Consider the following 25194-nt stretch of genomic DNA (forward strand, 5'->3'; position numbering starts at 1 on the left):
GAGATATGGAGCCGGGAAAAGATAGGTCTTGATGGCCTTTCTAAATGCAAAGTAATTGTCAAGGCCACGAATCTGCGCAGGGAGCGAGTTCCATATGGTGGCGGCTGAAAAACGAAAAGATCGGCCACCAGCCCGGACTCTGTGGTGCCGGGGAACCACCACCAGATGCAGGCCCTGTGACCGAAGACATCGTGTGGGGGCATAGGGTAACAGGAGATCAGCCAAAATGGGAGGCGTGGCCAGCTTCAAAACCTTGAAAGCAATGCACAGGGTCTTGAATTCGATGCGTCTGGCCACTGGTAACCAGTGCAAAGGGCGGATAGCATTAGTCACAGAGCAGAATTTGCGCAGACCTAAAAGAGTTCTAGCACCTGCATTCTGTGCCCTTTGCAACATCAAGACCTCAGCCTTGTTGGACCCTAAATACAGGGAACAGGCATAGTCGAGTCTTGACAGAACCGTTGCCTGAATGATGACCTGGCGTGTTGAAACATCAAAAAAGCCCAACAGGCTTCTAAGCCCCAGGAGGAGTCCAAAGCATGTCCCGGCTGTTTTTTTTGTTTGGACCCGATAATTTAACGAAGAGTGGAGCCATACCCCAAGGTTCTTTACTGCCTGTTTTGGGGAGGGGGTTTACCAAGACTATTTGGCCACCAGAGATCACTCCACCGACCATGGTCCCTTCCTACTAACAATACCTCTGATTTGTTAGAGTTCAGTTGGAGGCAATTGCTGTTCATCCACACGACCACTGCCGCAAGGTCGCCCTGAAACTTGAGGGCACCCCGCTCGGTGTTGTTAGAGAGTGCCACCACCAACTGAGTATCGTCAACGTAGGAGTCCATGGTCAGACCCCTACTACTGGCAACTGCAGCTAAAGGTTGAACATATATATTAAACAAAAGAGGGCTGAGGGAAGAAGCTTGAGGCACCCCTTGTTTAACTGGATGATTGCCAGAGGCAAACGGGGGGGCAATGACGGTGAATGACCTCTCATGGAGAAATGAGCCCAACCACTGCAAAGCCGAGCCCGTAATTCCGACCTCCACAAGGTGTCGCAGCAGTATGTCATGCGACACGGTGGCGAACGCGGCACTCAGATCTAACAGAATCAGCGCCGACTTTCGACCCTCATCAACAGCTGACCAGAGATGTTCCGTAACCGCTAGGAGTGCTGATCCCGTGCTATGACCCGGCCTAAAACCATTCTGAGAGGGATCCAGAAGGTTATTGGCAGTCACATGGTCTGATAGAATGGAATTCACTTAGGCCTCTGTGATCTCACCAGCCCATGGAAGCAAGGAAATAGGGCGGTAATTCTATGGTCTGACTGGATCAAGAGTTGGTTTCTTAAGTAGAGGGATCACTTCGGCCTGTTTCCAGGCCCTGGGCACCGCAGCTGTTCTGAAGGAACCATTTATCAACTGATTCAGGGGCGGTAGAATTGTCGACAGCACTTTCTTAAATTGGTCGGGTTTAAGTGGGTCGGCAGGAGATCCTGACTTAATCTTATAGCAAAGAACAGAGAGTTGATCAGCCGTAATAGGCGGAAAGGAGTGTAGGCTGTTGGCCTGTTGGCAACCGCGTAACTCCTGCAGGATACTATAGGTGGTCGGGAAGGACCGATAGATGGCATCCACTTTTTCCACAAAAAAGAGGGCAATGTCCTCACACTGTTTATTGGACTTAATAGTTGACCCAGCTGCGGTTTGTTTAGATTGCAGACTGGCAAGAATGGAAAATGTACTTTTAGAGGGATTAGTGCTTTCACGTATTTGATTGGAGATAAAAGCTGCTCGTGCCTGATATATGGCCTTATGGTAGCTTTTGATTGCTGCCCGATAGATGACTTTGGCCTTGGAGCAGAAGTCTCTTCTCTAAATCTGTCTAATCTCTTGCACCCCTTGCGCATATCAGAAAGTTCAGTCTTGAACCATGGGCGTGATTTGGTTTTGCGATTGGTGGAGCGCTTCATAGGGATTAAGCTATCTAATGGGTGCTCTATCCACTCTGAGAATGCTCTGTAAGCTTCCTTAGAATCTTCAGCTAGATTCGGGCAAGAAGCTAAAAGGCAAGCATCCAGATTATCCCAATTTAGTTTGTGCCAAGGACATTTGCAGGTGGAGACCTAACCCTCAGTCCGAGCAGGAGTGACATCATGCAGGGACATAGAAACCAAAAAATGGTCCGTCCAACCTAACCTAACCTAATTGGTGTGTGCATTGTAATGTGGGATATGTTAGTAAAAACTGGATCTAATAAATGCCCTGCAGTATGCTTAGGACCCACTACTAGCTGTAACAATAGGCAAGCTGCTAGGTCAGCCGCAAAGTTCGCCATATCAATGTTCTCTACTTTGTCTAAAAGTAGGTTAAAATCCCTAAGAATAGTAAAGTTAGCGAGTGAACAGCTAAAGTGCTGACCATATCTACCAGGGCCTCCCTAAAACCTAGTGAAGGTCCTGGAGGTCGATATATCAAGAGCCCGGACAAGGTGTAGGTAGGGCTCAGGTGACCTTTAAAAGGGCACTCTCACAGCCCGTGATCCTCTGCATAAGATAACATAACATAACATAACGCAAATGCTAAATTGACTCCAGCTGTAGGTTTTTTTACCCCCAAATCCGAGACGGCTCCTCCGCTAAGGCGGAGGAGCTTCGCCCCACTGTCTTTAATCAAGGCAAAAAAGGAAAAATAAAATATCAATAACACAATTTTATTATCATTTTATTTTTCTGTGCTGAGGCTGTTTTATGGGGCGGGCTAGGCTGGGCAGCCCCTGGGGGAGTAGTGCTGGCACTCTCCTAAGTGCGCATGATTGGTTGGCCAGCCCTCTACAGCATTACAGCCTGGGTGTAGAACATGCCCAGGCTCCCATTCCCTGGCCGAGCGCTGAACCACAGCTCTCAGAACAATCACAACGATGCATTTCAGCATTGTGATTGGCTATGGGGAGCATGGGAGCTTCTCCTTCCTATATGAATAGAAGCCAGGAAGGGGACAGAAGAGAGGCGGCGGCCGGCCCACCGGCCAGCTGACAGCCAGGTAAGTGATCTTTTTTTATTTTTTGTACCCTACTCTTCCCCCCTTGCCCCCTCCCCTACACTACTGCTTCATGGGAGCATCTGCGACTGCCCCAAATAACTCTTAATTACGCCAGGAGAAGTAACCGTGGAATTATCAGTAATTCTGCAACAAAGAGTAACTCGGAATTGCTGAAATTGCTCTGATTACTATAGCCCAATCGAAATTCTGCCTAGGCCTAATAACGAACAAAAAGGCCCAACATTTGTTGCAAGGCAAATAGACAAATAGCATTGAGACAATGTTGCATATGGACAGCTTTTTCGGTTCACCACTATAACTGATGCCTACCTGATGTCTAACTCAAGCTAACGACAAGTGCAGTTCTCAGTATGCACACAAGCCATTGTTATGCGCATTAAACTTACACAACACCGCAGATTTTAGAAAAGATTCTTCAATCACTGGTTATCTGCTGAAACATTATAACTAGTTATACGACCACACAACCCTGTGCACACCTTAGAGATATAGAAGGCTGGATCCTAACACTGTAGTCAATGATACAGTAAAACTGCAGTAACCTTTGTATCAAATAATGCAGCCTAATTGTAGCTGTGAGTATAACAAAAGGCCATGTTTCATGTTGACGCAGCTAAGAAAATGAATGTTGTGAAAGTGTGTGCAATTGAGATCCTGCCATCTCCAACAGCCAACAAAGCTTCTCCATAGTAGAGACGACAGGCTATACGCGATCATACATTTCAAAAGTAATTGCTAATTTGAAAAACATAGTGAGAGACAAGTTGAAATCTCAATTTAGGCAGGTGATTTATCTGGATAGCATGGGATTTACCTGGTTGTTTAATTATCTGAGTTTGCACTGGGACCCCCCCCCTCCCGAGTCACAAAATCACAAGCGTCAACTTGCCACATTCTGAAAACGCAATTTCCTTGTGTCCCACTTCTTAGGGAAATTAACTTAGGGTTTAGTAGCACCAAAAAACATCTCTCTATTTTCCTTGTAGAGGTAACCACATCAATGGGTGTTGAACGTAGAGCAATACGTGGAACCTGCTACATGGAATATGAAAGACAAGTACCAATTTTTTTTTTTTTTTTTAAATATATTTTTATTGCAGGAATCAGTAAATCAATACAGTATCGACCAGCAGTGTGTTATGAACGATATGTACAACAAAAAGCCCACTGATCCCCCTCCATAACGTTTGTACACAGCCAATTAGCCCATATCCCTGGGGTCGGGCGGCAAATAAGCTGGGGTCAGTAGAATGCTGGAGCTGGTCCGGATGACACACTGTCCGTCTTCTGCTTTTCTAAACAAACCCAAAACCCCCACAGTAACCCCCCCCCTTGAACTGCCCATTAACTACGGAACTCTCCCCCCCCCCCCCCCCCACCATCAGCGCCAGGGAGCTCATCAACGTAGGATCCATTGCTTGACCCACGGTGAAGGTAATAGTGCTATCAATGCTGATGTTTATCGGGACTCGGGGCGAGTTGCCTCATCACAATCGGAGTCGCTGGGGGTACAATAATCTCTGAGGGCCTGCACCAGCGTTTCCCACTCTAACGCGGCCTCCTGCGCCTTCTCGTTACCCTGCCTCCAAGCCAGCTGGTATCTCAGCGCGCTCTCACCCGCCGCCCACTTCAAAAGCTCACTGTGCCATCTGCTGCCTGCCGGACCAGCCCGTGCCTTCCAGTTCCTGGTCACCTCTCGCTTAGCAAGTAGGAGCCCCAGGTCAATGAATTTACTGGAGATTTTATTCCGGGGGGTGTGGGGGAACCAGTGCAAGAGCCCCACCGCCACATCGAATGATAGATGCCTCCCCGTCACCTCCTCTAAGGTCGCCTCTACCTCCTGCCAGTAGGACGTCAGCCCTGGACAGGCCCATAGCATGTGTAAAAGGTCCGCCTCCTGAGCCGGGCACCTAGGGCATTCTGCTGAAGCCGTGGCAAAATAACGCCTGATCTTTACCGGGGTCAGGTACGCTCTGTGGAGAACATAATAGTGGACCAGTTGGAAACGGGCGCTGCGTGTACCCTTCCAGGCACGCCTCACCAGCTGGGCCCAGGTCGTCTCCGGTATCTTCCTACCAATGTCCTCCTCCCAGCGGGATTTCAATGTGGTGAGAGGAACCAACCCCTCGGCGATCAACCTGCCGTAGAGGCAAGTGACCGCCTTCACCGTGCCCGCCGACATCATCACGTACTGGCATACCTGAGATAATTGGGGTTCCTCTATCCCGTTCTGCCAGTGCGCCTGGATCGCTCGCACAATGGCCGAATGCAGCAGAAAGTCGCCCCTGGAGATCCCAAAGCGGTCAATGAGATCCTGAAAGGACAAGAGCGCTCCGTCTTCATACAGGTCCCCGACGAGCTGTAAACCTGAGTCCTCCCAGTCCGCCAATCGTGACCAATCCCCTCCGTGGGGGAGGGCCGTCAGCATCCCCAACGGTATTTCAGGTGCATATGGATTCCGTGAGTGGCCTCTAGCATGAGCCCGGTTCCAGCACAGTCGGATAGTCCGCTCCTCCATCGATAGGTCCCGTAGGATCAAGCGTTGTCGCAGCGCGATAAAGGAGAGGATGTGCCTGGCCATACCCGTCCCCCTTCCGTCTTCCGGGCCTCTGAATTCCCTGGCTATCTCCTGGGTGTAGGTCTGGAGCTGTGCCGCCAGGTAGTACTTCTCGAAATCCGGCACAGCAAGCCCACCCTCGTCCTTTGGCCTCATCAGGGTGTTGAGGGCCACCCGCCGCCGGCCCGTTCCCCAGAGGAACCCGATCACCATAGAACGCAGGCGACGAAACGTGGCCGGTGGGACCCAAATCGGCAAGGTTCGGAAGTAGTACAATAGCCGGGGGAGCGCCACCATTTTGAGCAGGGCAATACGTCCCGCCACTGAGAGCGGCAGCGTGGCCCAGAAGTCCATGCAGCCTCGGAGCGCTCGCATGCAACGGGCAATGTTCCCATCTAGGAGGTCGGGTTGGTCATGATACACAAATACCCCGAGGTATTTAAAGCAGTCGGGCTCCCACCTGATCTCCTTACTTAGCGTAGGAGCGGGGGTGCCCCTGCGCATTGGGAAGAGGCAGGTCTTAGACCAGTTCACTTGGAGACCCGAGACTGCTCCGAACTCCGTTAGCGCTACTTCCGCTCCCCGCAAAGCGTCGACCGGATCCTCCAGGAAGAGCAACAGATCGTCCGCATAGAGCGAGACATAATGCGGGCCCGCCGCCGTCCATAAGCCCGTGTAGTGGGCTCCTGAGCGGAGGTGCATCGCCAGCGGCTCTACCGCTAGTGCAAAAAGAAGCGGGGATAAAGAGCATCCCTGCCGCGTGCCCCGTTCCACCGGATATCGCGACGAAATCAAAGGGCCCGATCGAACCCTGGCCGAAGCGGAAGCGTAGAGGACTGCGGTCCATTTGACAAATCCCTCCCCGAGGCCGAATCTCCGTAATACCGTGCATAGGTAGTCCCATTCCAGGCTATCAAAAGCCTTTTCCAGGTCTACCGACATGACCACCGGGGACGGGGCTTCCGCAAATGGTTCCCCAAGCAAGCGGAACAACCGTCGGATGTTCATAGTTGTATTCCGCCGTGGGATGAAACCGGCTTGGTCCTCATGTACTAGGGAACTCATATGTCCCAGCAGCCTCGAGGCTAAGATGCTGCTCAATATTTTGTAGTCCACCGTCAGCATGGATAGGGGACGGTAAGACCCCGGGTCGGACGAGTCCCGGCCCGGTTTGAGGAGAGGAACCACCAACGCCTCACACATCGAGCCAGGGAGACGACCCAATCTCTTCGCCTCCCTGTAGACCACTAGTAACCGAGGGGCCAAGAGGTCAGCGTAAGCTGCATAGAACTCCACTGGGAGGCCATCTAGGCCCGGGGTCTTGTTTCTCGCCATCCGTTTGATGGCCCCGCGGATCTCCCCTAAGTCGATATCGGATCCCAGGGTTTCAGCCACTTCCTGTCCTACTGTGCGGAGTTCCAGTGGGCTAAGATAGTTGTCAAGCCGATCCGGGTCACGCGCGGAGCGACTACGGTACAAACTATCGTAGTAATGCCGGAAGCAACTAAGAATCTCCGGTTGGGTGCAAACCTCGGTCCCATCTGCCCTACGCATGTTCGTCGTTGTCTGGGACTGGCGCGTGGGGTTGGCCAACCACGCCAGCAACGCACTTGACCTATCTCCCTCCGCAATAGACCGGACCGTATAGGCCTTATAATCAAAACAGCGGAGCCGCTCGACCTCTACCGCTACCTTCTCCCTCGCCTCTACCGTTTGCGTTTGTAATTCCGGGTGCCCGGGACGGCTAACCTCAAGTTCGCGGAGTGCCCGGTCCGCTGTATCTAAATCTGCCAGGATAACACGCCTCATGCCCACCTTCTTAGAGATACAGTAGCCCCTCACCACCACCTTAAAAGCGTCCCATTCGAACGCCCTAGTACTCGCGGAACCGCCGTTGGACGCAAAATAATCCGCGATTTTCTCCCCTAGGTCCGCCTTGAAGACACTGTCCTCGAGGATCTCGGGGCGCATCTTCCAGGTGGGTACTGCCGGCGTCCCGGGGAACCAGCGAACGTCCAGCAGGAGGGGGTTATGGTCCGAGATGGTCCGCGATAGGTACTCCGAACGGACCGCTGCCGATACTAGTTCGGGCGAACCAAGAAAGCCATCTAGCCTGACATGTAGCTCATGGAGGCTCGAAAAGTATGAATAATCTCTAGTCGCGGGGTGATGCGCCCTCCAAATGTCCGTCAAACCCCAGCGGGTCTGCCAATCCTGACGACCCTTGGCCGTACGCCGGACCGGGGAATCGGGGAGCGGGGGGTGCGAGCGGTCCATGTCCACATCTACTACGGAGTTAAAGTCTCCCCCCAGCAGGAGGGGCCCGGCAAAAAAGTGGGCCAGCGAGCCCGATAACCCGGAAAGGAAGGCAGTCTGGTCAACATTAGGAGCATACACACAGCAAACGTTCAGATCCCTCCCTCCTAGGGTGCCTGAGATGGCCACGAAACGCCCCTCTGGGTCCAACACTGTCCTCGTGACCTGAAAGGGGACTCCTGCCCTAATCCATATTAGCGCCCCCCTGGCATAAGCAGAGTACGCCGTGGAGAAGACCTGCCCTCGCCACCTACGCTGAAGCGCCGCCCCTTCCGCCTTGTTCAGATGCGTTTCCTGCAGCAGCGCCATTTGCACTCCCCTACGCACTAAATAAGCATGGACCTTGTGGCGCCTGGACATAGTGTGAAGCCCCCTCACGTTCCAAGTAACACATTTCAAGTTAGCAACATCAGCCATTGTCCCATAGTGTTCTTGCACAGTCTTCCCGTTTGGGTCCCCCCAAAGAAAAAGCATCAATCCACTCAGCGCTGATGGCGGCCATTTTCCCCAACCAAAACCAAACCACCCAAAAACCAACAAGGCCCCCCCCCAACCCCCCCAGAACAGGACCCAAACTGCACCATCTAGATCCCATCCAAACCTCGGCGTGTATTAACCCCAAAACCTCCCCTAGTCCCACGGTCGCCACCGTAGGAAGGCCTTATGGGCCAGGTGCGGGCTGGGCGGAGGCAGTGGGCCCTCGTCGCCCGGGCTACCAGGACTATAGCAAGCCCCCCCCGGTATCAAACCCTCCTGGGGCAAGAGCAGAGGCCCCCCAACCCTCCCTCCTCCGTTGTCAGCAATAAAGAACGGCAACCGCCTCCCCCCTGCCGGGCCCCCACCCAAAACAAGGCAGCGTACCCCGTCACCCTTGTCCGTCTAAGAGGTCCTCCACCGACTTCGGTGTGATCACCGGTGTATGGGTACTGTCTGCCACTGAATCCTCCGAGTCCGATGGTGCCCCCTGGGCACCCGGGTTTTCTTCCTCCACCTCGAGAGTTTCATCTCTTGCTCCCGATAGTTCCGACAGAACCTCCAACACTCCCCTCCGCTCCGATGATGTCTCCGCAGTCGATGGCCCTCCCGTGCGGCCGCGGCGATTTCTGACTCTCTTGGATCGCCTCCTTTGTTCCGGCTCATCCTCCCGTTGGGTCGAGGCGCCGAGACCATCTTTCCCTGTCCGATACAGTTCGAGCCAGTTACAGACCTCCTCCGGGGTGTCGAAGAACTGGGTTTTGTCGTCGACAATGACGCGGAGCTTCGCGGGGAATAGGAGGGAATATTGGATGCCCTCACTTCTGAGTTCACGCTTAACCGCCAGGAAGGAGAACCGCTTGCGTTGCGTCTCGTAGGTATAGTCAGGGAAGATGTTCACCTGACTGTTCGCGACCTGGAACGGACCATTGTGCCTGGCGGTGTTTAGGATCAAGTCTCTGTCCCGAAAATGTAGCAACCGCGCCACCACCGGCCTTGGAGTGCGTCCCTGCTGTAGGGGTCGTGCTGGAACTCTGTGGGCCCGTTCCAGAGTGTAGAAGGAGGACAGCCCCTCCGGGACCACCGTGTCTCGGAGCCAGGTCTCCAAGTATCGCACCATATCACCATCCTCGATTTTTTCCGGCAGGCCCACCACTCGGATGTTGTTCCTTCTGTTGCGGCCTTCCGCATCCTCCGCCCTCCGTTCGAGGGTCTCGATTCGGGACATGGCATCCTTTATCGTCGCAGCTAAGGTTCTCTGCGCCGGTTCCAAAGTTTTCACCGTGCCCTCCACCTCCTTGACCCGGTCCGAGAGTTTACCATGGTCCGCCCTAAGGAGGCCCAGGCCTGTAGCCACCTGAGCAATGTCCTGTTGGAGGGCCGACCGAGTAGCCTCTATCGCCTCCAGTATTCGGTCGAACTGTTGCTGCAGCGGAGCGCCATCAGGTCTTTTGGGGTCTCCTTGCTCTTCCTTGTCCTGGGCTTCAGAGTCCGAGGTGGTCTGGGTGGATCCCTTGGCTCCTCTGGGTTTCCCCATGCTGCCGGGGGCTCTCCGTAGGTGTCCCGGAGTAAGTGTCTCCGCGTACAGGAGTCGATCGCGACCTTCCCGGGAATTCCGTCTCACATCGGGTCTGGGCGATCTCCTTCTCCAGTGCCTGTAGGGGCTCCGCCGCCTCGGCTCACACCACCGCCACGTCGTCCGAGGGCACCGGTGAGGGGGCGGAGACGACCGTCGCCTGGACGGGCAGGCCCGTTCACCCACTATAGCTCCCGGGTGAGGGCCACCAACTCCCTCGGTTGTTCCGTGGCGCCAGAGTGTCGCGCCTCCCATGTAGTTGAATTGGCCGGGAGGACGTATCTGGCTGCGGAGTTGCGATGCGGGCCACCACCTGTAGCCGAAGGCTCCCACACCCGGTGCCCTCCAGTGCGTGGGCACCCGCCCAGTCGTCTAATCGAGTGTGAACCCGTTGCATAAAGTCTGAGCCCGTCAATGTCCACTGTCCAAAACAACCGAGGATGATGAAGCCGGGTGCCAGCCGACATCCGCGAATCCTCCTCAGCTCAGTAGCTCCGATCGAGGGGACAAAGGAATCCGGGCGCCATGTTGGGTCGCATTCCGCCACTCCGCAAACTTCGGCATTTCTTCAGAGCAGTCCCCGTCCAAACTCCACTAAGGCCCCCGGCAGGGTGTCGTCGCCTCGCACAACCGATTGCGGGGTTTGGGGTGCCCCTCAGCCACCGATTTTCAGGATAATCTCGGGCTTAGTCCCGGAGCCGAGCTCTCAGGCGACCATCGCCATCGGCGCCCAAGCCACGCCCCCATGAAAGACAAGTACCAATGCCAATGGGGAGGTGCAACAGTCCCCTTTACTAATTTTGTATCTGTTTCCACCTAGTGCACGCTACTGGCGCAGTGGAGACAAATCTGGTTGAGATCCTTCAGAGGAGCCCTATAGAGCTGTGTGTTCGCCCTCATTCTTCCCTATATTAGGAATAAGTACTGCAAGCACTAATGTTCTGGGGTTCCACGGAACCCCACCCCCACCACTCACGCACCCTTCCCAGCAAGTCACCATGCAGCAGGAAGTGACCCACCGGAATGTCATATGTCTCTTTCAGGTCCAGAAAGAAACTAACTTCACCCTCCTTGCAAACAGATCACACAGTACAGCAATCACCATCTCCTTCCACTGGTGGATGCTAACCCAACCTCCCAGATATTGCCAGTACCGAACCATCATCAAGGGAAGTTTGCAGGTTTACGGGGTCCTGGTGCACGTTCTCTGTAACTGGTCTAACCAACACATTCCCGCCACGCCCCATTGTACAGGTTTTAATAAAATTCTAGTCAGATGAGCTTTGAGCAGTAACCCATGTTTTCGTTGTCCCGCCAAATCCCAAAATACTGACCACCACAGAGCCACCCATTGCAGCTGACCTAGATAATAAAGCTCACAATCCGGTGTCGCCAAAACACCCTCATCAACTGGCAAATGCAATTTCCACAGTACCACTCGATGCCTCGAGGATCCCCAATATAAGGTAAGAAGAATACTATCAAAGTCCTCAAAAAACATCTGTCGGAGCACCACCAGCAGGGCCACCAACAAGTATAGAGACCGTGGCAGAACTACCATCTCAGAGACGGCTATCCTCCCACTGACCAACAATAGCAAAGTACACCAATAGGACACTGTCCGCCTACGAGCAGCGACAGCCTCAGCAAAATACCCTTCGTAAAGCAATTCTTCAGAACAGTAAATGGTGACTCCCAGGTTACGCATAGTAACTGGTTCCCAATGAATCCTTGACACTGCTGTATTAAACCAGACTTTGCCCGCATCATTTCACAGTGGGTATGTACCGGATTTATGCCAGTAAACCTCCAGGACCAACAAACGCCCCAAATCTGACAAAGCTGCCACTGCCCCCTTCAAATCAGAAGTTCCACCTTTGTGTACAACAGTATATTATCCACATACAAAGAAATGTACAGGCTGTCACCCAATACCTGCAGATCCTGATAATGACCCTTCTGGTTAATCGTACGGCACAATTGGTTTAAATCTCAATATTTTTGTTGTCGATAATATTGATACAAAATGTTTGTGCACAATATTTAGGACTCAACATTCTGTTACTATAATGAACATAGGTGCACCATGGGAGCCTCCATAGTTGATTTTCTCTACATGGAAGTGACTACTAATAACAATTGCACGAAGATAAATGTTACATTGTAAGGGATAAATATGCTTGTACTGTACCTTTTCATATTCTTCTAAAAATCCTTTTTTCCGAATATTTTTCTTCGCCAAGTAAATTGCTAGAAAAGAAAAAAACAACAAGTTTTACATTTTGCAAAAGTGAGCAAAAAAAGGGAACAACATTTGCTGGCTCTCATCTCATCACATACTAAACTTTGCGGCTAATCATTTTTGTGCAAGACGGCGAAGTGCAATTCTCAGAGAATACTCCGAAAGAGACTCGCAGTTTATTGAGTAGTCCATGTGTGGTTGATCCTGAATCATCGAAGCTCTGCAGATTCCATAAGTTCATCAGATAGGTATAATCACTGCAATATGATTCTGCAAACCAGGAGAAGCACGGAAGAACGGAATTCTGCCCACAAGATGGGCATGTTCCCGTGTGTTCCACCTATTTAGTAAGAATGGATTGAAGTCCATTATGCTTCACAGAACATTTGAAGCTGCTCTACTGAGTTTACCTCAGAGGATACAGCATCATCCTTGCTGGTTCTCCTGGTATCCCCATTACCCATCCTGCTTCCTCATTCATTACCTGCCAGTCAGACCCCTAAGGTCATATACTCAAACTGCACTATTGATAGGCCAAAGCGATGATAGTGTCTTTCATGAAGACAACTGTAGACCCTCTATCTTAGTCTCATGTTTTCACTATCAAAGAACCTCTTTCTCCACCTCTTCTGTGCAGCATAGTGCCTTTAGAAGATCACTTCACAAATGATCACTTAGCCCATGGAAGATTCTTCCAGGTTGCCCATAGCAGAGATGCTCCCACTTTTCTAGTCGTCAGGGAACTGACTCCTATGGGCAATTGAAGCCTTGCAGGATCCATGTTTCACTGTACATCTGTGCCCATGTCACTCTGTCAGCAAATGCATAGTTCCACCAGGAGCACCCTTAAGTTCAATCACTAAATTAGAAACAGTTTGAAAAGAAAGCTAAATACCTAATCCACCTCCCAAATATTTTGAACACCTTCACCTCTTCATGACATACCGGTAACACGTGGACCCCCCTCGCCATCATTTTTCATGTTTGAATGGAGCTGAATGTCAGGAGAATGTTCTGGAGAGTGGGAGCACGACACAGTGTGCGAATTAGCTGACTGGATGAGTAGCCAGGTGATGATAGACTTCAGGTAGTAATGCCAATCTAACACCCTCCTTTAGTATTTACAGAATAGGGCACTATGCCATACATGTGCCGAAGTACCCTGTCTGGCAAAGTGCCGGTCCACCCACTCTAGTTAAAGTGGGTGGACAGTTATGTTTACGTTGGCTGTGTTCTTTTGGCCCTGCAGACACAAACCTTAAATGGACTTATGGCCGCGGTACAAGTACCTCAGTTCTTCTTCCCTACAGGGTTTTTTGTTCAGGACAGTCGAAAGGTCTAAAGGCATCAAAAGAAACAAAAGTGGAGAGAGCTATAGCTCAGAAAGAGCAGTGGTGGTAGTGGAAGAGAATCAGGCAAGATACACCATTTAACTTAAATAACCAAAATGCAAACATGTATATCTAGTGATGGCTGAGCGAGCAATGTTATAACCATATACTTCCCAGAGTTTCTTTTTTTTTGTGCTTGTTTTTCCTTCCAGCTCCTCTGCAAAAATGCATATCATATCTGAGTCCTGGTTACATTAGGTCAACTCTTGCTCTTCATGGGTACAAAACAATAAAGGGAAGTAAACTCATCTGAGAAATAGTGTTGCAAAGCATTCGTGCTGCATAGCATGTTTCCCCCTGTTACTTTCATTGTGGGCATTAGACCACTGCTGTGGACTGAGTCCTGCGAAACAAGTTCAAGTCACATGAACCTTGACATAATGGTGTGTCTTTGTTTTCCAAGTGCACTCTCACTGCTGTCGCACTGGCAAGATCTTGCACTGGGGCAACCTCAAAGATGTTAAACAAATAGGCCACGATAGGACAACAATATACGTACAGGCCGCTCTATCTATTCCATAAGTTCTGTTACTGAGTAGTTGATCAAGATATTTTCAAATTGAACATGCAGAGCCAGTAGGACGTGAGTAGGTTCTAGGCAAACGTGTACCTTTACGAATGTATGACGGCAGAGTTTGCCCAACTCTAAGGTTCTATAGAGCCGAAATATAAGCAGGGCTACTGGAATTATGTGATTGTGTGGCAATTTTCGCAAAATTCGACATTTGCAGCAGTTTCCACATAATCCATCTTCTTCTACAAAATCTGCATATTTTCACAATTTGTTATTGTTCCCAGCTCAAACGGTTCAAAAGTTACTTGAAATGCAATGAACTGTGTTGCCGCACAGTGGAAGGCTCTTTGCAAAGCCTTTCTGTTGCTTATTGATATATTTGGATGATAAACTGGTACTTATGAGGTTTAACCAATGCCAAAAGATTGTAAATGATTAAATGAAGTAATACTGTTACAAAATGTGCTGCGTTATGCAGCATAATTTGCCTTTTCTTGCTGCATAATTTATTCAACCCTGCTGCATAATTTGGCCCTCTTCTGTCACATAATTCGAGCGCCATGGATATAAGCTCTGAGACACTTCCCAACTGACAAGAATATGCAGTATGGTCAGCAAGCACGGCATGCAAGTATGAATGAGGCATGAATTAGATTGAATTAATTTCAAGCACAAATATTGCAGGATACACCAAAATAACAATCTGAATAGACAGCAATAGGAGGGATCTATTAATCTTGTTGGTCATGAAGAAAGTAATTTGACCGTAAGATATTTAATGAGTGGCTGAAAGATGTAAACCTTGGTTGATGAGATGCCCATAGTAACTCCATACACATCGAACTGCCAGTTTTTAATCTTCCCTAAGGATCCAGAAAGAATGAAAGGATTAGAACATACTGGAATCCTAAAGTCTATTTTAGCCCCAGATACTACTCCAGGAAAACACAGAAAGTGCTACATTATTTTTTAACATTGAGCCCACCCTAAGTGAGGACCTAAGGAGGAAGCATGCCACTGGCTAACCCTAATCGTAAGGGTCCTTTTAACAAAATGGGGATGTCCCTAGTAGATCACTAAGGGAGACTTTTGTAAAGAATGCAAGTGGGTTCCCTCTCATGGATTTATAGATAAAATAGATAGGAAGTGTAGTGAAAGCAAGCTTAACCTTCTCGCTCCCCCTCTTCCTTGGAAGTATTACAAGATGTTTCACACACTTCAAAATGAATTGCAAGAAGTTAGAAAGATACCCAGCCTCCTCACATGCACAAGCGTGTTCATTTCCAGGGTCCATTTTTGAAACCCCGTCAAAAGGACTCTTGCTGCGCGAACACTGCTGCTAGACCAAAAAAGGAGGGTTATATTCGCATTGTGCAGCAGACTTGCATTTCCTTGACAGAACTTTTCTTTGGCAAAGTCAAATGGCTGGATGCCCGCGCTCGAGCAGAGACAAAAGCAAAATGCATGGTGCAGTGCAAAACAATCAAAACAAGCAATGACAAAACCTCTGGGTCTGGCCCTGGTAATCCTGTGGCCTTTTCTTTTAATTTGTTCATGCAAACACCTGCAATTGGCACAAGATGTAAAAAAAAAAAAAGCTAATGCTTATGTAAAAATGGGGCGTTCTTAAGATGGCTGGCTAATACTGCAAAAAGAGAAAAGAAAAAATGACCCATCTCACAAAAAAATTAAAAGGATCGTGAACTGGGAGTAGAATTTAAATTAGAGACTGGCCTACTATCCTTGATATTAAACTAGATGTATGTTTGGCAGATGTGTACATGTGCACCAACAAAAGATCGTCCCTCACAGTGAAGAAAGCCATTGGCTGGAGTTGACTGACACACTGCCCCAAGTCAAATGCTGTGGAAGGTGGAAGTAAAGTGTGAATGACACTTCAACAAACTAATGGAGGAAGATGGCTGATGAAGATAATGTATGGATATATGTCTGTGTTTATTTTTATTATGATTTTTGGGGATTTTTTTATGAGGCTAGATCTAATAGAGGTTGCTTTGTGTATACGATACTCATATGAGCTATAGAATGAAATGTTTGTGTACAATGATATGTAAAATAGTCCCTTGTGTATTCCAATGGAGACGGCAGAACACAACCAAACAGTCAACTGAAAGAATATAGACTAAAATAGTCTTGGCTGATTCAAGATGTGATTGACAATGGCTCAAGCTGATGGTTGAAAGATCTTGAGCGAAATACACCAGTGGCTGAAGAAGCCTAAACAAAAGCCTATTGGCGGTATTTATTGAATGAAATAAGTCTTCCAATAAAGCTGGAAGTGCTATTACACTTCAAATCTGGTAAAAACTGGAGGCGGTCCTACTCTGGGCTGTCGTGAGGTTATAAATGTCATTATACAGAAGACAGATCTCAGAGTATTATCTCTGACAAAACAATAAGGGTAGTGCATAGGAATATTTGTGTGCATGAGAAGATGCATAAGCAGCAAAAAGAGGTGATTGGTTCGCTATTGTGTACAGAAAGGTACAAGCATTTTAGATGCCTAGAGCAAAACAGCATTTTGATGTCTTCATGCTTTCTTTCCCAGAATAAAGGCTGCATTTTCAACTCTCAGCTGCAATCCAGCATAATCCGCCACCTCTCCCTTTTAACCCAATAAGCCAGCTACCAAAAAGTGCTTTATGGTAGCGCCAGCACTGAGTGTGTAAACCACATTTTAGGTCTTGCCATGAGCAGAAACTTAATACAAACAATGATTCTGAGTAGTAATTACAGAAAAGCCATGGTAAAAAACCATGTAGCATCTGTATATCAAGAGAAGGCATGGGTATGGGCACGTTTTGCCCCGGGCTTTTTAGCAATTCTTTCTATGATCCTTAGGGCCTCATTTATAAAAAGTAATGCATCCCTGCGTGAAAACAACAATGCGTCACTTTTCATTGCGCCCTCCTTGCGACATGCTGGATGCGTCATATTAACGGTATGACACATCATGTCACAAGGAGTTACAGATACGTGAGCATTTCTGACGCATCTGTAGGCGCAAAATTGACACATTGCTAAAGTGTGTCACAAAAGTGACACAACTCCATCAATAGGTCATTTCACATGGGCAAGTCCCATTTCAAATGTGCCTGCGTCAGTCCTATGCCTTCTGTGAGGCAGGCTTAAGATATTGATGCATTTGTATCTTAGAAGGGACGTAGTGAAATCTCATAGATTTCACTGTGTCACTTCTACGGGGCTTACTTGCGTCAGAACGCCCACCCTGCATACATTATACCTGACACAGGTATAATGTGGCGCAGGGGTTTACAAAATGATGCATCTACCTAGATGCAGCACTTTGTAAATATGCTGCAACATGGTGCATTTTTTTTTACGCTGCTGGTGCATCACAAAAAGTGATGCACCGGCGGCACAAAAGTGAGCCCCTTAATGTCTACATCAATGTTTTATACATAGTTTATCTGCCACATTTCTCACTCACCATAGTCGGTGTCCTCTGCTGGCCACTGCTGTGTTGGCCAGAAATAGGGTGTCTATAGAATAAAGAAAACAACAACTTATGTTAATGCACAGTAGGTATATTCTTATGTTAAACTTCTTTTTAGAACAACAATCACAAAAGCTTCTTGCCTCTGCAGAATTTGCACAACTACACTGCTGAGATGGAATTTAACAAACATTCAAAATGTAAGGAGCCAGGCTTTTAGTTGTTTCCCAATCTTCATGAGGTTAGTGTTGAGTCTCGAGCCACATGCGACAAGTTGCAGGGGTACCAGATTACTCCAGGTCATTGGAGACGCTATGCATTTGGTAGTAGTAACACTCGTTATTCAATTTAGTGAACCAGTTAGACAAAGCTGAGCAAAATTGTATTGGTTGGAAAAAGTGAAAGCTAAGGTGTCATCGGGTTTCTAATGCCCCTCCGTTTCCTACAAAAAAAGATGTAATGCCCATAGTCAGAAAACTGATGCCCAGAGCCAACAAGGGGGCAGGAAGGCCAGTGTCATGTCTCTCCTTACTTACCCCATCCACCCCTTGGGCCATCTCACTTCCGCAACCCTACCCTTCCCTAAAACTCAGTCTGACAATATTGCTCTATAGGAATGGGAGAGGCAATTTTTGCACTTTGAACTCTTCTTAGAGGGCACCCGTGGAATATAGCAATATTAGCGATCTGTCACTTTTAGGGGTTTAACCTAGAATTTGATATCTATAATTATTATTATTACTATTAATCGGGTTTTATAAAGCGCAAACAACCCGGAGGCCTCGTAGCGCAGTGTACAGTCATACTATTAAAAAGGAAGAAAATTAAATGAACAGATAAGTTTTCAAATCCTTCCGAAATTTTAGAAGGCTGGGTTCACTGCGAAGGAGAGTGGGCAGAGAGTTCCATTCCTTCGCGGCATTCCAAGAGAAGGAACGCCCACCCCATCTGGTGCGTCTGATCTTATTGACAGTAGCCAGGAAAGCAGTGCTAAATTGCAGTGATCTGTGAGGAAGGTAAGGTTTTGCCAGGGAGCAGATCATAGTAGGGGCAGTCTTCCACATGGCTTTGTGCATGATACACAGAGATTTAAACAACACTTTGGCTTTAATAGGAAGCCAGTGCAGTTTCCTCAGGGCCAAGGTCGCTGATTGCCGTTTGTTGAGGCCTAACAGGAGGCGGGCTGCGGCGTTTTGTGTCACCTGCAACTTTCTTATTGTGGAGGTGGGAGCCCCTAAATATAGGGAGTTCCCATAGTCCAAACGAGACAAAATGATGGCTTGCACCATTATTCTGCGAGCTTCGAAGGGGAGGAGTGGTAACACCTTTCTCAGCATATGCATGAGCCCAAAGCATATGGCGGACAGAGTAGTTGCTTGCTGCAAAAAGCTACGGTTGGTGTCCAGCCAGATGCCTAGACTCTTTATATGGGACTTTGGTTGGGGCGTTCCATAGAAAGAGTCTAGGCATCTGGCTGGACACCAACCTTAGCTTTTTGCAGCAAGCAACTACTCTGTCCGCCATATGCTTTGGGCTCATGCATATGCTGAGAAAGGTGTTACCACTCCTCCCCTTCGATAATTGTTCACATTTAATGAATTTCTATTGTTTGCCCCTATTTTGTGTTTATTTTTTTATTTTTCATGATATCCTCAGTTACTTACAGTATTCATGGCACTGGGTCACATGTTCTCCTCAATTCTCAGCAAGATACTAAATTAAGGGTTGAGCATTAGCAGGGAATTGCCAGGTCTTTTCTTTTTTCATGCAACCGAGGTATCATTCTACTTCGCCATTCCACCACCTGGTGCCTGGAAGTCCAGCCTCGAAGGGTGTACAGGAGAAGGCGCTGGTCTGTTGAATGTGGGTTCGGATATGGTCGGTAGAAGCACAGCCTTTGGCTAGATTGTCAGGTCTAGCGCCTCAGGTGGCTTTCATACTTACATCAAATTTTAAATTTAACTCTTGGCTCTGCTGTCAATCTATCTTTTGGCAAACCATTATCCAGACTGCATTTCAGTGGCATATAGGAACCTGTGCTCAACTTTTCCTTACTGGAGTCTATGAGCCCACAGGCTGCAATGTGAAGCCACAAATATTACTGACGCTTTAGTGGCAAGCGTAGGAAACAACCAAGAAGCACCAGAATCAGCAAAAAGACAATTAGCTGGAAATAGTGTCTATTTTTCTCTGAATTACTCATTCATTCACTTATTTCATTTTCAAAGAGTCGTTTCGTCCTGTGATCACCAGAACTCTTTACATACTAACACCATATGAATGCAGGAGGAGATCTGTGCTAAGAAGAAAACTGTAGCAAAAAAGGTGTAAAAGAAGACAGACAGGCACCAACTAGGTCTCCTTTTTTGACACCCTCAGAGTTCCCCCTGAGCAACAAAAGATTGTAGCCTACATTCATACTAGCCTGTATCAGTGTGAGGAATGGTCCTTATGATGAAGCATGCAACCTTTTTCATGTAGTGGGAAATGCTGTCCCTAAATGGAAAAAAACACACTGGCTTTTCCATATACTTGCAGGGGAACATACAGTCTACTACATTACTCTTTGTGGGAATTCGCTGTATGTCGCAGAGTAAATTACTGGCAGGCGAGGTAGCAAAATGAGGAGGCTGTGTCTTCCTGATCTTTGAGCACTCCTCCTTCCCTTATGATTATGAAATTCTTTAGTCACATTTTCGACTCTTCATGCACAAATGCTGGACATAGTTTTATTTTATTATGTGTTTATATGGGGCCCCTCATATAAGGTAAACTCCACAATAATGCTAATCATCCACTGACAGAAGCAGTGCTTAATTTCGTTCTTGACTGCAGTTGATGGGGACCAGAGTTCATAGTTGGGAACAGGAACTTATTTTTCATCATAAGACATCGAATCAAGCAAAAGAGAGAATGGCAGAATAGGCAGTAAGAAGCAGATGTGAAATATAGAAAAACAGCAACAGAGTAAGACGAAAAACTCATTACAGATTGAGAAAGAAGGAATCTGCAATATGAGATAAAGGGAAAGAGAATGTCTGGTAGTCGATTAAAGAGGCATGAGGTGGATTCCAGACTACGCAGCCTTACTATTTGGTGTGTTGACATGTAATAGCAATGGCAGTGAGCTTCTAAGCAGAACATCGCCTTCCGACATGCATTCTTTTACAAACAAAGCACCTGGGTCAACCTAGAGGCTGCTAAGACAAATCTAAGAAATATTAGGTATATGCCACAGTAGACGGTCTGCAGACTCAGTCCAGATACCACTAAAGCAAAATCCTAAGTACATTGCGGGATCAACCATGTGCTGCTCAGGTGCAACCCAGAGGGTGGGTAATAAGATCGCTGGAGAAGGTAAAGAAGATACCTTTTCATTCAAAGAATTTTCGGATAGAGATAACTGGATGGAAGAACAAGGGGATGAGAGACGATAGCATTAAGAACAGAGATTAAACGGTTAAGGTGTAGGATGGTGAACTAAATGTATTTTGCACATTGAAATGCTAAATTAAAGAAGAGTGCAGAATGCATTCAAGAACAATTTTAGAAGGGAATTTTGGGAATAGAAGAAAACTGATGAGATCCATTGTTTTGGAGGCTTACAGAAAGTTCAAAGGTTTACAGAGGTATAAGGAATTCTGAACAGAGCTATAGGAAGGCTGCAGCAGAGGCTTACAATCCGTCAATAGCTTCTTAACTGCTATGGGGCCCTTCGCTTTGGCTTCAGCATGCTACTTTTTGTGGCTCTGTAAGTACGAAAGTAGTAGATGCCCTCAAAGTGTGATAGTCTTAGTATGTTTATCGCGATCTTAAACACATTATGCGCTTCTTTCGATGTTAAGTGTATTAACAACTACTTGCTGGAAATGTGACCACACTGTAAATATACAATGAGAACGAAGCACTGTGCTGCTTTTAACGTTTGTCGTTGTTAGTAGTATAGCAGCCATTGTATCACGTGAGGATTAAACACTGATAAATACTTGATTACATGGATAAGGAATACTTTTCTACACTACAGACAAAAGAAATGCCCTCTAAAAAGAAAACTCCATACAACCTATTAGCTAACCACTTCTGAAGAGAAACAATTAGAGTGGATTGGTCAAAATCGATAAAACCAGAGTTCCGGAATCGATTTCTTCATCTGGGCATTGTCTATGTAACTAATGAAAGTAGATCCTTTGCAAAAACACTGTCCGAGCAGTACTTAAAATGTGCATCCCACCCACTTGCAAGAAACAACATTATTTAATTCACATAGACCCACATAGTAAGCACAGCCTGGTTGATGAAAACGACTCCAGTTTTAACAAATAAATACCTGTGTAAGTAGCCTACCACCTTGTAAAAGGGAAAACTTGAACTGAGGTAACAAAGTACTGCGTAATGTACAGGACAAGGGGCTTTTCTTCAAAATCAGGCAGATGCCCCAATAAAAGCTATGATATTCACTCCTCAGTTCCCAGTGGGAAACAAAATTCACAGGTAACGGTGTGTGTGGAGTGGCTGGGCGCACACAGCTAGCAATTAGCAATGCCAATAGGTCTGACCTATGCAAGAACTATTGGCTTTGCCAATAAGGTTTAGCCAAGTTGTACACCAGAATGGCTGCTATTCAGCATGGCTAAAAGTTAGTGCGGGGAAGGAGAGTGGAAGGGCGTGTCTTAAAGCCGAGTTAAGTGGAGTGTCATGGAGTAGAGTGTTGTGAAGGGAGTCGGGTGTCATAGAGTGTAAGGCCACAGAATGGAATACAGTTGGGTAACATAGAGTGTCATAGAGTGGAGTGGCATAGAGTGCTGTGATATCACGCCGCCAAAGTAATTCATTACTTTGGTGGCGTGATTAAGAGACATTGCGTCCCCCGGTAAGTGCTCACGGTGCACTTGATATTCGGATGAGATATTTTTAGATGTTCTACCTATTACAGTGAACATTCTATCGTTCGTTTGGATGTGAGGATAAGGAATTAGATTTGTTTCTATGAATCTGGCAACTAACATCGTCAATTTGAGTTATCACAGATTTCTTAGCAATCTGCGTACAATCGAGAGTACACTACAGAGTACCATACAGTGTATCATTGCCCTGAGGAAGCCCTATTCAGGGTGAAACGCGTTGGCTGCATTGGCACTGCATTACGCTTTGTGATTCAAGCAACTATTAAAGAGATTTGACAACGTCATTGAAGAGTCCAGATAGATTGTTCTGTTTAGCATTTGTGCTTGTTTACATGCATATTGCCTCTCTGTGCTCTTTTGTTTGTAATATAGTAGTTGGGTTCATTGGCAGTGGACCTAGGAGGTGGACAACAGGGACTTGGAGCTGTCCAGAATTGTGTACAGTCAGGTAGTGCGGCCTTAATTATCCCTTGCTGCCATTTCTCCTCTATTCTATAGTGGCATACTGTGCAGGGTAGAATGGTGAAGAGTGCAATGGCATAGAGTTTATTGGTTTGGAGAAAAGTGGTGTAGAGTGCATTGGCATTAAGTGCAGTGACGTAGAGTACAGCAGCATGGAGTTGAGTGGAGAGGCACAGGGTAGATTGCAGGTGCGTGGAGTGAAATAGAGTAGAATGGTGCAGAGTGGAGAAGAGTGCAGTGGCTTAGAGTTGTTTCAGAGTAGAGTCTAGTGGCATAGAGTGGACTGTCATAAAGAGCAATGGTGTAGAGTGCAGCAATGCAGAGTACAGTGGCATAGAGTGTAGAGGGATACCATGCATTCGGTTAGAGTGCAGTAGAGTATAGCGGGGCAGAGTAGAGTGTAGTGCATAGATTGCAGTGGTGCAGAGAATAGTGGCATAGATTTCAGTGGTGGAGATCGCAGTGTTGCAAAGTAGAGTGGGGTAGAGTGCATTGATTATGACTAAAGTGGTGTAGAGTGCATTGGTGCAAAGGCACTGGCATAGAGTGGAATGGTACAGAATAAAGGAGAGTGGTGCAGGGTAGAGTGCAGTGGAGTAGAGTGCATTGCTGTAGAGTGGTGTAAAGTAGAATGGTGCAGAGTAGAGTGCAGTGGTGTAGAGTGCAGTGTTGCAAATTAGATAGTCATAGAGTGCAGTGGTGTAAAGTGCAGTGGAGTAGAGTGGGAAGAGTAGAGTGGCGTAGAGAGCAGTGTAGTAGAGTACAATAGTGCATTGTACAATAGAGTAGGGTAGTGTGCAGTGACATAGAGCACAATGGTGTACAGTGCAGTGGCATATAGTGCAGCGGCGTAAAGTGTTGCAGAGAAGAGTATAGGGCTATAGAGTCCAATGGTGCAGAGTAGATGGGCGTGGAGTGCATTGATTTTCTTTGTAAAACACTTAAGAATGCATTGGCGTACAGTGCAGGGGTGCCGAGTGGAGTGCAGAGTAGAGTGGAGTAGTGCCAAGTGGAGTGGCGCCAAGTGCAGTTGCACCAAGTGCAGTGGTGTAGAGTAGATTGTTTCAGATTAGAGTGGAGTGGCGCATGGAAAAGTACAGTGGCATAGAGTAGAGTGGCGTTGAGTGCAGAATAGATTAGAGTGGATTGGCATAGAGTGCACTTTCATGGAATGGAGAGGTACAGAGTAGAGTTCATTGGTGTAGAGTAAAGGACACAGAATACAATGCTGCAGAGTTGAGTGGTGCAGAGTAGAGTGGAGTAGAGTGCAGTGGTGCATAGTAGAGCAGTGTGGGGTAGAGTGAATTGGCATTGAGTAGAGTGGTACAGAGTAGAAAGACATAGAATGTAGTGGACAGAAGTAAAGTGAAGTATGGAAGGTGTGGTAGCATACTGCCATTACAGACAGCACATCTTCAATTGAAAGGATCATTACCTTTGCACAGACATACAGTTTTACTAAAAAAAGTCTACAGCGCACAAACTATAATGTTGTGGAAATGTCATCTAGTGTATTGATTTGCTTTACATTAGCAAAACATTTGTTCAACCACACTTCAGAATTATGAACAAATGTGCTTTATATATGCTTTTCTAATTCTGATATATTCTGAAAGATGTGCACAATTCAGTTACAGATATTTAAATTTTGTTGAGTGCGAAAAATGAAATAACATCATAGAGTCTTTCTGATGCACATCCCAGCACCCAGCATGATTATCACATAAATCTTCTCATTTTCAAGTCAGACCAAGAATTTAAATACCAAGGGCCCGATGTAGGTCGCCAATTACCGGTCGGTAACGGCCGATTTCGGCCGTTACCGACCGGTATTTGGAATTTGACATGTGGGTAGGCTTAATTTACAGAATCGGTGTATTGACCGATTCGGTAAATTTACTGATTCTGTAAAATACAGAATCGGTAAATTTACCGAATCGGTAAATACAGATGTAGGTGGCACTGAAAACAGTGCCACGGGCCATTACCGATTCGTTATTTACCATGTAATACTATTACATGGTAAATAACGAATTCCATTGTACATGCACATCTGTGCATGTACACCTGTGCCATGTGGCACACAGACATGCCATAAGGGCATGTATGTGTGTCACATGGCACACAAGGCAAAATCGGGGGTGCAACAGGGTGTCAAAGTGACACCCTGTCACCCTTGCAAAATCGGTAATTTTGCCGAATCGGTAAATACCGA

At 47.4% G+C, this 25194-nt stretch overlaps 1 protein-coding gene across 1 annotated transcript in view; it reads right to left on the minus strand.

The window, feature by feature from the left end:
* Positions 1-25194, minus strand: part of RGS9 (regulator of G protein signaling 9) — a 956925-nt gene that overhangs the window by 589054 nt on the left and 342677 nt on the right. Inside the window, exons 5-6 of the mRNA XM_086930945.1 lie at positions 17608-17659; positions 12180-12238 (exon numbers count right to left, since the gene is read on the minus strand). Of these exons, the coding sequence (XP_086787071.1) occupies positions 12180-12238; positions 17608-17659 (111 nt within the window). The remainder of the gene's footprint in view (positions 1-12179; positions 12239-17607; positions 17660-25194) is intronic.

The sequence above is a fragment of the Lissotriton vulgaris genome, chromosome 7 (assembly GCF_964263255.1).
Source record: "Lissotriton vulgaris chromosome 7, aLisVul1.2, whole genome shotgun sequence".
In the NCBI taxonomy this organism is placed as follows: domain Eukaryota; kingdom Metazoa; phylum Chordata; class Amphibia; order Caudata; family Salamandridae; genus Lissotriton; species Lissotriton vulgaris.